The sequence below is a fragment of the Centroberyx affinis genome, unplaced genomic scaffold (assembly GCF_046629955.1).
Source record: "Centroberyx affinis isolate AG114_WGS23_722 - 3 ecotype Tasmania unplaced genomic scaffold, CSIRO-AGI_Caff_v1 ptg001486l_1, whole genome shotgun sequence".
Taxonomy (NCBI): Eukaryota; Metazoa; Chordata; class Actinopteri; order Beryciformes; family Berycidae; genus Centroberyx; species Centroberyx affinis.
In genome coordinates this window covers 233,797-245,875 of record NW_027279952.1, presented here as the reverse complement: position 1 = coordinate 245,875, position 12,079 = coordinate 233,797, and the positions used below count along the sequence as shown (strand labels likewise).

Below are 12,079 nucleotides of genomic sequence, written 5' to 3'. Positions count from 1 at the left end.
CAAGTGAAAACACCAGTTTATTGTCTAATCCATCCCCTTCAACCATGCACCCTTTGCAGAGCACCATGTGATGTCAACCTTCAAGAGGAACCCCCTGGAGCAGGCCTTCCGCAGGCCCAATGCCAACATCACCTCCAACTACCTGATCAACCAGTACTGGATCCTGGTCAGCCACAAGTTCCCTGCCCTCATCTACGACCTCTACCTGCGTCTCTCTGGACAGAAGCCCCAGTAAGACTTGCAGCCTCCTGTCGTGCCGAAAATCTAAAGCGGATTACCACAAGTTCCACTGTGGTGTAACCTCCAGCCTCTCTCTCCCTCTCTCTCTCTCTCTCTCTCTCTCTCTAGGATGATGCGTATCTTTAACCGTCTGCACAAGGCCATCGGCCTGCTGGAGTATTTCAGCAGCCAGGACTGGGAGTGGAATTCTGACAATATGAACATGCTGATGAGCCAGCTCACCCCAGAGGACAGGAAGGTAGGCTCGTCCACACACAGGCCTCCAACGTGGGCCACATAGTGCTGACAGATACCTCTTAAGGTTTGTTTTCCAGCTTACTTATGTGATCCCTGTAGTCTGTTACATAAGACAATTCAGGGAGTGTTTGAAAGTTGAGAGAATTACAGGAAAGTATTAGTATTAGTATTATTAGCGAGTAGACTTTTCCTGCAACTGTCCACTCACCTGACACTATCTGAATGGTCCTGATGGGATAACTCACCCCACTCATCCGATACTCTAAGCAGATTAAAGCAAACACTGAGAAATATTTGCATCTACTATTTGACTCTGGTATGGTTGAGAAAGCAGCCAGCTTGGGGAATATGCCTGCTGCTCACTGGGAATATACTGCATTATAATACCAGTAGAAAGCCTATTGCTCCCTCTACAGACTGAGAGTGGAATTCCAGGCATTGAGTAATACCACAAGACATTGTCTCAACAGCCTCCCATCTATCCTTCCTGTCTTGCAGACGTTTAACTTTGATGTGCGCCAGCTGAACTGGCCGGAGTACATTGAGAATTACTGTATCGGCACCAAGAAGTACGTCCTGAATGAAGACATGTCTGACATTCCTGCTGCCAGGCAGCACCTAAGGAAGTAAGTAGCCAAGAGAAAGCAAAATAAATCCAGAACTAGCACTGGGATGATCAAGTTTACTGCAAGGGGGGATGTTGTTTAAAAAAAACTCTCTATTTATGTCTACATATTCACTACCAGTCAAAAGTTTGGTCACACCTGATTGAATGTACTATGATTTTCATTGTCTTAAAGCCATTTTGATCTAAAGGCTTATGCTTAAATGCTTGAAATTTGTTTCTTAGACAAATATAACTAGTGAAGTTGATGTCTATGTGTGAATTTCTTTCCAAAGCCTTTGCCTTTCCATCAAGGCAAAGGGCGGCTACTTTAAAGAATCAAAAATATAAGATAGTTTTGATTTGTTTAACACTTTCTTGGTCACTGAATAATTCCATTTGTGTTATTTCATAGTTTTGATGTCTTTACTATTATTCTAAAATGTGGAAAATAGTAAAAATAAAGAAAAATGTGGTGTGTCCAAACGTTTGGCTGGTAGTGTAAGCTGGTGCATCAGATTTCTTACCCCTTATGTTACCTCCCTCTGTCTCCCTCCCCCCAGGCTGAGGAACATCCGCTACACCTTCAACACGCTGCTGCTGGTCTTCATCTGGAGGGTGTTCATCGCCCGCTCCCAGATGGCCAGAAACATCTGGTACTTCGTGGTCAGCCTCTGCTTCAAGTTCCTCTCCTACTTCAGAGCGTCCAGCACACTGACCAACTGAGTCCCCTCGCCGCCTCGCGCCAGAGACAACGGCCCTCGCCCCTCGGCCCTCAGCGGGACACCGAAAACTGACCGTCCACGAAGGGACACTGCAGGTCCTCCTTTTAGTCTGGACAAGCAGGCGGGGGCTGCGGTGGGGCGAAGCACTCGAAAGGGAGAATGAGGTCTACTAGCCATGAAATGTATTTGTTTAGTTTGGAAAATCTCTCGTCAGAGCCCGCACCGACCCCAACACCAAATTGTGTCCACATCCAAGTGTCGTCATTCGGTTTCTACCCACCGTCTTCTTCTCAAAGTGGCCGATTATATATGCAACAATAAGCCTTTTGTGTAACTTTTCCCTATTTTTTTCCAGCTCATAGATTCCATCCTCTTGAATCCGGGTACATTGCCTTGAAAATTGTGATGATTTTGTTTGCATACTTGAAATACGTCAGTGCTTCATTGGAGGATAATTTCTGTCATTTCCTTTTTCTTTTTTTTTTTTATCTGGTGATATCCAAATCCTCTCTTTAATACACAGGTGATCTGGATATCTGTATGTCTTCATTGCATTATATTGTATGTACTCCCTGTTGACGATGACACACACAAACTAACTGGTGGTTCTGTTTCAAGGCCAATCCAGAGATGATTGAGAGAAAACTCGGCTATTAAATTCTGACCACACAAGACAACTGTATTACTAGAAATATCCGACCATACAGATCTACCACCTTTCCTACTGTTGAGGTTCATTGAGTTACTATCACAAACGATATATATCAGTGTGTCTTTGAACATAAACCTTGTTTGTTTTAATGCTCATCCACTTTTTGCCTGTTTGTACAGCAGTTTGTACTGAAACTAAGTTTACTACTTTTACATCTTTATAAATACTTGCGTCAAAGGCTAGTCTGATGTACGTGGTAGACCTTGGCAGTGTATTATATATAAATAAGAATACATCAGAGTTTGGAAGATCTGTAAATAGTTGAACTTATATATTATTCTTATAGACTACCAAAAAAAAAAAATTGTATTTGACTGTTGATTTTGCTTGGTGGGCGTCTTCACAAGATCCCACCACAGAGCTTCCCATAGAATCTACCAAAAGTGTTACGTGTGACAGGCAAGTCTGATTTTTACTAAAACAAATAAGAGATCTGTGTACAGTATTGTATATGTTACAAGTCTTGACTCTTAACAGAATACAAGTACATACAATGATGAGCCTTTATGGGAGAAAAAGGGACAAAAACCGATTAAATGTGTTTATGCAAAAAGCCTGTATCTGTGGTGTAACCATGGTGACTGTCCTCTTGATTTCAGAAAGGGACGATGAACCAAAATGTCTGCAGTCGTACGAAACCTATTAGGTCTGTGTGATGAAGAGGTTTCATCATAATCGTTCTTACAGAGCTACAGGGCTATTGTAATGCTGTCCTTGTTGTGGAGTTCGCTCTTCTGTGTGTCCGTTTGACAACAAAGTGCTGTCTCTGCTGTTTGATGCACTGTTGGTAAACCCCAGGCTGGAGCTACTGTCATGTCTCTAATGAACGGCGACACTTACGCCATTTCATCTCATCTCTACTTTCTAGTGTCATTTGCAAAATGTTGGACCACCTTTTTTTTTTTCTTTTTTTTTCCCTGCTCTGAAAACACTTCATTCAAGTCTGCTTGGCAAAACTGAAATAAACTAGAAGAGAACAAATGTGCCAGTGTGCTGCAGTCCGTTAAACTTAACAATCTTCTACCTCACCATGTAGAGTTCTTTCCATAAAAATGAACACAAAAAAAATGATCTGACGCGTTCTACTGAGGCATTTGGTCTTTCGATAAATAAAGGTTTCAATGAGGACAAAAGGTTGTTGGCATTTCTGATCCTGTTGCATATAGAGGAAAAGTACTGCATCTAAATTTGGAGTGTTACATTGTAGAGAGGCTTGATTTCCTGTTTTAACTGTAGAAGAAGTCCTGGTTTGAACTTGGTGTTGCACTGTGTACTTTGATGTTTGCAGTCTTCAGATGATCTCTTCATCTATCTCTTCAGTCCCAAGCTACTCATAAACTTTCCACCCAAGACATCCAGACAGACTTGCTGAAAGTGAATGCCAGTAAATCAAAAAGCCTAAATATAAAATATACAGTATGTATCTGTAGACACATGACTATATGAACCTAGCCATATAGCCAGTTTTATATTGGCTGAGATTCATGATCATCCAATTCAAATTTGACTTTTGATCCATTGCACGCTTTGAATTTACAAGATTGACTAATCGAGTATCATTTTGTTTTTCTTCCTAAAGGCCATTCATATGCTCTTGTAACTTCATTGTCTACTCAGACTTCTTTTTTGCACAAGTACATGCTTTGAAACAAAATGGTACTCCTTCTTCGGCTTCTCACATTTATGGGTATTTAAACTTTAATGGATTGGGAATTAAATGATAACCAAACGTTCAACATCATCTGTTGCTATAGCAAATGGAACAGAAAGCCTGAGATATTTCCAACACACAAACACCATCACATGGCATCCAAAGGAAATAATGTACAAAAAGATGCATGTGTGACTGCAGTAATAGGGCACGCATGATGCATTATTATTTTCCAAAAGTCTGTAGTGAAATATACAATAATGTCTCTATCTCTACAGCACCAAATATGAACAGATATGAAGTCCACTATCAGTTAAGTGAATGGTACAGTGTACAAACCATAAAACAATCTTTAACATGTTGTAATATATTGTAAGTCAGCTTTACCTTTTGCAGTAGAAAAAAACACATTACATGACATGTAGTAGAGTTGGCATTTAGCAAAACGGTTCACAATACTTCTGAAAATGGAAGAATAATAAATAACATGGAATTCCCACTGGAATGACAAAGCAGTGAAACTCAGTATTCATTCATTCATTCATTCATTCATTCATTCATTCAGTCAGTCATTCATTCATTCATATGGTTTAACAGGTCACCTCCTCAACATAAAACTATGGAGAAGCCAGAATGCGCAGAGTGAAGGAACAAGGTCCAGCTACTCCTGAGGGGCGTCGTCAACCTGCAGAGGGGTTTGGTGATTGTTCATCTGGTTGTGTGGCTGCACAGCCTGGAAACAGAGAGATGCAGTGCAGTAATACCACTGTTAATTTAATCGTGGTACAGGTTAGCATGCTTTAATACACTCTGTGACATAATTTATTCTGATGTTTAGCAGAAATATTGCTCAAAGTAATGCAGATAGCGTGATTACTGTGCAGGATGGGAGTTGGTGTTGTGGATACCGGTCAGGACTCACCTCTCTGGGCCTGTAGGCTCCCAGCTTGAAGCGACAGCAGACGACATCAAAACAGAAGCCAACAAAGCCATGGAGCATGCCTTGGGAGAGAGGGGAAACAACAGGGATGGATGGATTGGATGAATTTTAATCCAGGACACCTTTCTCTTATGTAAATTATTAATTGGATAAATTGGGTGCATTCTGATTTGGCAAAGCACACTGCAAAAAATGCTAAATCTTAAATCATTTGGTCTCATATTCAATCCGAAAATGAAGTAAAGCTTCTGCCAATGAGGTGAGATTCCGCTTGTTTCCAGTGCAGTTTCACTTGTTTCAGGAATTTTCTGGAAACAAGTGTCTTGAAAGAAGGCAGAACATGCCATATCACTCCACTATTATCAAGAAAATGACACAAACCTTGAAATAAGTTGTAAACAAGCAAAATTATCTCACCCCATTGGCAGTTAATTTTCACTTGTTTAAAGAAAAACCACCTTTTGAGAGTCGAAACGAATTAATTAAACGGCTTGTTAAGATGGATATTTTTTGCAGGGTGCGATTTGAGTGGAAAGCAGACTTGCCTGTTGTGGAGAAAATGCCCCCGATAATGCCGCACAGCCGCACCAGGAACTGCCACAGCGGCATATGCTGCTCCCTGACCGTCACCATCAGAGAGCTGGTGTCGTACTTGACGAAGATGCCGGAGACGCCGTGGCTGCCTGCTGCGTGGTTTATCACCCGCTCCTGAGGAACAGACAGGATGGTGGTTAGGTTTTTGTCTTTCAGTCAGCCAGTTAGTCAATCTCTCTCATTCTCCATTTGGTATGGATTTGTGTTTAAGAAGTTATATTGTCAACATTATTAATGTTTGGGAGATGCAGAACGCGATATGTAAAGTGGGAAAAGAGAGTCTGGCTGTATTGAATTATCAATCATGTGAGGGATTTTTGGTGTCTTCAGTTTTGCTGTTGTTGCTGGTGTGTGTGAAAGTGTGTGTGTGGGATTGGGTGAAGTTTTACAGTGTTTTTAGTTACTTTTTCCTCTGTTTCATTACAGAACATCAAAAACCTCTCTCTCAGTCTCTCTCTCCCTCACAGGCTCATGTGTCAGCATGTGCTCAGATCTGGACAGCCAGTGTGCACACTCACCCGCTCAGTCACAGCAAACTGGTGTGTGTCTGCAGATATCTTGTATGTGTGCAGCCTGGTGGGCACCACTGTGATGAAGTACTGGAACATCTGATTGTCTGGAATGGCAACACACACAGCAAGGACTGTTATGTGAAGAAAAATGTGAATATTTCAGTTTTTTTTAAATATTGATGTAAACTGCAGCTGCAGAAATTCTAAATAAAACATTTGCCACAAATGTTGCCTCCACAATAAAACTGAGTTCCATTCAGCCCTTTACAGTGCTTTGTGTAAAGGGAAATTATTTACCCTAATGCCTAATTAGCTGATGTACCATTACACAATACATCAAACCAGCAACATCAAAGGGCAGCTAAGGAAAGTTTTTAAGGTCAACTCCTGATGCCATATCACTTAGGGAATTGTTGCATTTCAGCAAAAAAACTAAAAAAAACTCAACTCAAAAAAAGACTCAAAACCTCAATAATCTTGCGGTGATTTCTGCCTAAATGTTCTTTGGTAGGAAACCAATCCATCATATGTTTTTCTCTGGCATCTGTGGGAGGAGCAGTAACTTACTGTTATTGGTGATTTTCTCGGTGCCGTCCAGAGGATTGATGATGCCTGGTATCTCCTCCCCAAAAGACAAATGGTCTATTCGATGGGAGAAGTTGTACGCTGTAATGCAATGATGAGAGCCAGCTCAGATTCAGTCAAGGCAGTGGAGGCTCACTAAAAGCCCTCTGCATGGAAGTGGAAAAAACTGGGCCTGAATCAAGTGCTGTTTGCAGTAGATCAATGTGAAAAACACATTGGTCTCTCGCAGGATATCTATTGATCAATCAAACCAATTTCGACCATTGCTGAGGAAGGAAACTGTCTTTTATATCAGTTAACATTTGACCTTCTGCAGCTGAGGAGCATCAGGACACAAGTTGGGCCTTGTGATGTGATCAGAGGAAACTGACACAGCTCTATTCTAACTATCCGTCCTTAAATGTAAGCATAAAATGTTTCACAGTAACAGTCCTATTAGTTTTCCTGTTAAAATTCTGTTGCTGTGTGCCATACTTTATTGATCCCTGTAGAGAGATACTCTTTTTCACTTGCCCCCGCTATAGGGAGGTCAGAGGTCATCTCACACCTTCCATATCCTGTACATGAAATGCTCTAAAAGAGTAGTTTTAAAAAATACTACTTTGGCTGCTAAAAACATTCTTGTGGAGTCTTTTTACCTCTGCCAAGGAGGTTATGTTTTCGGTGCCGTTTGTTTGTTTGTTTGTCTGTTAGCAGGATTATGGCCCGATTTTCATGAAACTTCGTGGAAGGGTGTAGCATGGGCCAAGGAAGAACCCATTAAATTTTGGAGTGGATCTGGATCCGACTCACAAACAATAATAGCATGAACCTTGGCGGAGGTCTGCGCTCTCCAAGTGCAATTCTAGTTTTTATTTATTTACCAGTCCCCCTGGAAGGAGAGACAAGTTAATTTTGCCTATTTATAATGAGTATATTGCAGCATACAAAACAAGCTGAAGAAAAAATGATGCAAGTGTGATTATAAAAGCAGTATTATTATTATTTAATTAAGAAAATGGACATACTTTCATGGCTTACAAAAGCTGCAATGTGTGCATGGCCCCGTGGATGATGAATAGGCCTGAAAAACACAATATGTCAGAATTAGAGGATTGATGTCAACGATACGGCAGTCTAGTTATGTCGATTTTTTATATTTACACAAATTCTACACATGGACTACTGCAGTCCCATGGCATAAACCTTGCACATTCTTTATGTGGATCTGATGAACCTCTAGCTAGCTGACAGTGGCAAGTTGACAAATCAAACGGTGTCTTACTTTCCCACAGTGATGTGGAAGTTTCCTGCCACCTTGTTGACGTAGACATGCCCATGTATCCTGCAAGCACTGTGGGGATCCAGAGAGGCACCCTCCCTGCACGCACACACACACACACACAGTTCACTAGCTGTACATCTTTACATGTTATCCACAGCTGTCTTATGAATCATTTATTTGGACGACTGCAGCTGACCGTGGGGGCAGGGCAGTAGGCGCTCCCTTCAGGACAGTTTTGTAGAGGACCTCCTGGAGGGCATGTTCCTCTCTCAGCCTGTTCTGTATGAGAAGCAGCGTCCTGCACAACAAGTAACAGGTTCAGAAACTCCAGCGCTGTCAGACTCACTCAAAGCCACAGTTGTACACAGAAACTACATCTGGAATGCAGTTACACAAGATTCCCCGACTGCTGCCAAGTCCTAAGTGCTTCAGAAACTACTTAAGAATCTGGATGGACCAAAAACTGCATTTCCCCATTCCAGTGGCTCTACCTTGTTTTACAGTCTAAAGAGCTTTCTGTTTATAGCAAGAAAAAGTCAATACAGAAATTGTTTTATCTCCCGGAGTAATTTGATAAAAGCTTACCTGTGCCACAGTCTCTGTTGCGGGGACAGTTCAAAGACAACCTGACCCAAGATACAAAGAAAAGACATGCAGTTGTGAAATCTGAATCTTTTTGGATGCCCCGAGTGATAATATCGGCTGCAACAAAACGCTTGTCTAATTCCTCAGCTGTTCCTCTTTTGTCACTGCTACATTCCACTAATCAGCAGTTAAAAAAGGTAACTAGAAGATCGTATTTTTCAAGACAGGCTTCACTCACAGGCTCATACTGAAGGCCATTGGATGTGATCATGGTCTCGGCCAGGTCCAGAATGTCTGCTCCAACATCTGCAACCACAGACAATTCATTCATGTCATCAGTATATTACTCTACACTCATACATACATACATACATTTGGGCTGCACTTCAATGAATAGTGTCCATATTTGAATGACAAAGGTTGGACACTTACGCTGGCATTTCATGGCAACTGTGATGTCAATGTTTATTCTCAATTTGCTGTAAAAATTAAAAAAAAGTGAGAGTTATGTCAGGTTCTGCAATCGTAATCTACCATATAGCTCTAAGCATTCAATGAACAGATCGACAGAAAGTCACACAATTCATTCATTCTTTGAACATAAGCTTACCTGGAGAAATCCTTGTCCACTTCATATTCATACTTCATCCAAGTGTCCCGATAAACAAAGAACTCTAAAATAGCCAGAAGGGCCATGGCACTAAACGCTATCAGTGACACTGTGGAGGAGACAGAGGAATAAACAGGTAGGTTATTGTTCAACATGGTATGATATATTGCAATGGGAATGATGGCTTTTTTTTTCTTTTTTTTTTTTACCTGTCCCTCCTGTGGCTGAGGTCTCTACATAGCTGTCTGGGACCTTGGGGAAGGCATCCAGTTCCTTCACCAGGCCCAGGGCTTTCTTCCTGGACAGACGCCTCATCTTCAGGTTCATGGCAGCTCTCCACCTCCTGCATCACAGAATGTGGAACAGCACATCAGTATTAGATTCAGCACCGGTCTACAGTCTTCAGCTTCAATGGGTTTATGGGCAAACAGACTTTGATGACGATTACAATGTGGGCCAAACAAATGGTAAGAGCACAACTAGCACAATAAGCTAAGTGTGTAAGTAAATAAAAATATTAAAACACCTAAACAAAAAAAAAACCTATAGAATCCTATAATTAATTTTAGAAGGACACTATACAAATATTCAGTGACACAGTAACGTCCCTACAGTTTACTATAGGAATATTACAGTGATATCATAGGAGATAAAAAATATCATTAAGTACAATAGGTTCACTATAAACTCACTATTAACTACCACAGACACACCAGGTCCCGATATGAATGAACACTATATTACATAACAGTAAGACGATAGGAGATATATATTTTAAAAAAAAAACATGTATGATACGGTTACTATAAAGATAATATTGAGTACCACAGTCATACTATAAGTTCCTATGAGAATATTATAGTAATTTTTCATAATGGTACTACTGACAGCTAGCCGCCTAGCTAACGTTAACAGGAACACACATATCAATGCTCTTTCTTAACATCACTCATTATCTCTCACCTCTGTTCTCGTCCAGAAAGTGAATCATGGTGTCCATATTCAAGTATTAACAGACATATTGACTAATTTGTTACTGTATGATATGCGGCTGTAGACCAGTAAACCATGCAAACTAAACGCTGTCTCGTTTCCTTGTTTGGGTAAATCATGACGTCATTTAGCGTGCAGCGTGCGCGCTCCGCACCTGTGAACGCGCAGTGAACAGTGTTGCCATTCAGCATTCACTCACCAGGTGGCGCTTTAACACAAAAATGTTGCCCTTTGTCAGACCCACTGAAAGCAGGTACTTTGATAAGAGGAATAGAATAGAATAGAATAGAATAGAATAGAATAGAATAGAATAGAATAGTCTGTTTGGTTCCTTATAGCATTAAGATGGATATTCTTTCCGGGCTTTAGAAAAGACTAATTATTGTTTTTGCATTTTTTCTTGGGGAAGGTTATTGACAAAGTGCAATGCTGCAGCAAAGGTACTGGCTGCATAGTGAAAACAGAGTTGGGATTGTCTGCTGAGTTTTGATGTGTTATAATCTGGTAACATGGACACAAACTATAAACTTCAGTGTACTGACTCCAATCATTTAACACTCAGGTTGGTATATCAATAATTAGATGTGTGTTAAAGGGTTATCTGGAAGTGTATAAGCTCTTACACCAAAAAGTAATACTCGACTGGTTGTTTGCCCTCCTTGCAGTGGTTCTTTCTCTCTGGGTTTGCTTCCTATTCTGTCATGCTTTACATCAGAAATATCATCATGTTAAAATACTCACAGTTACACGCACCTTCATGCTATTTAGCAACACTCAAATAACTGTCATGCTTCTGGACTTGCACTGGATTGTTTGCATACTCAACTCTCAACCTACAGTTTATGTATTGCAGTCATCCAATTTTAAGGCTAGGATTTCCATTTCACCTTTAACAGATGGCTAAGGTAACTATGGATAATGCTGCAAAAGTTTTTTTTTTCTGTAGGTTATTACCTGCACAATAAAACCCATAGCAAACTATGGAGATACACTTACTCTTTGCATGTTAATACACCTTTAATACATTCCATTTATACTTCATACACTTTTTAAACTTGCTAACAAGTTCTTCCTTTCCAAAGTCTGTAACTGTGCTGCATCTGTGATGATAAACTTTGTTTTTTGCATGGTCAATACATATAACAACATTAACTACTCCATAAACCAGCCCCAAAAATGTAATAATATTTACTATTAATATATATTTTTTTTTTAAATACTAATACATTCATTATTTGATATTGTAATTGATGTTGAACACATTCAGATGAATTAAACCTGTCAAGTCTAAGGTCATTGATCAGGTGTTTTAGGACTATGGGAATCATGTAAGAAGTAGAGAAGTTGTTTATGACCATCCATCAACAGTGACACTAACCCATCATAAGGAGCACTGACATCCATTTACAAGGGATAATTAACTTCAAGGAGGGGTATTTATAGGCATGTAATGTTTTTTTTCTTGTGGTGGATCTTTCCTTCCCTGCACACCATAAATAAAGTTCTATACTGCTCAGACCAGGCTGAAAATAGAGACAACCTAACGTGAAGAGATGATAATGATCTGCTCCAACCCTATAGTGCAGACCACTATAATCAGTGTGCAAAGAATATGTTTTCCCCTCACTGCAGTTGAGCATGCACAAGAACAACAAAACAATTCAGAGAGCTGCAGATTAACCAATTGAATCACATGTGTCTCCTGTGCGGTGAGTGCTACTGAGTCCCTGCATGCAGCAAGCCTGCTTGCCTATGCAGAGCAGCACAGATGGGCGTGTGGGGGGATGGGTGCTGTCAGCTCACAGATCAAGCTGTGGGTCGGTGGTC

At 40.6% G+C, this 12,079-nt stretch overlaps 2 protein-coding genes across 4 annotated transcripts in view; one reads left to right on the top strand and one right to left on the bottom strand.

Annotated features, from left to right (window-relative positions):
• The window catches only part of LOC139650393 (fatty acyl-CoA reductase 1), a 41,725-nt gene extending 39,636 nt beyond the window's left edge, over positions 1 to 2,089 (top strand). Inside the window, exons 9-12 of one of the 2 annotated variants that reach the window (XM_071527045.1) lie at positions 60 to 231; positions 349 to 478; positions 976 to 1,103; positions 1,645 to 2,089. In XM_071527045.1, the coding sequence (XP_071383146.1) occupies positions 60 to 231; positions 349 to 478; positions 976 to 1,103; positions 1,645 to 1,807 (593 nt within the window). In that variant the 3' untranslated portion in view covers positions 1,808 to 2,089. Of the gene's footprint in view, positions 1 to 59; positions 232 to 348; positions 542 to 975; positions 1,105 to 1,644 lie in introns of those variants that run through there. The other variant, XM_071527046.1, reaches the window with a different exon arrangement.
• A 2,106-nt stretch (positions 2,090 to 4,195) lies between these two features.
• LOC139650394 (endoplasmic reticulum-Golgi intermediate compartment protein 2-like) lies at positions 4,196 to 10,356 on the bottom strand. Of its 2 annotated transcripts, none has more exons than XM_071527047.1 (14): positions 10,223 to 10,356; positions 9,469 to 9,602; positions 9,260 to 9,368; positions 9,082 to 9,128; positions 8,888 to 8,955; positions 8,650 to 8,690; positions 8,261 to 8,362; positions 8,065 to 8,160; positions 7,808 to 7,863; positions 6,783 to 6,881; positions 6,222 to 6,346; positions 5,655 to 5,817; positions 5,092 to 5,171; positions 4,196 to 4,902 (listed from the first exon to the last, which is right to left on the bottom strand). In XM_071527047.1, exons 2-14 carry the CDS (start codon positions 9,584 to 9,586, stop codon positions 4,831 to 4,833), a joined length of 1,176 nt encoding a protein of 391 aa, XP_071383148.1. In that variant the 5' UTR covers positions 9,587 to 9,602; positions 10,223 to 10,356; the 3' UTR covers positions 4,196 to 4,830. The 2 variants fall into 2 exon arrangements, with proteins under 2 accessions (XP_071383148.1, XP_071383149.1); XM_071527048.1 differs by having other exon boundaries at positions 4,201 to 4,902; positions 6,222 to 6,319.
• Between the last annotated feature and the right edge of the window lie 1,723 nt (positions 10,357 to 12,079).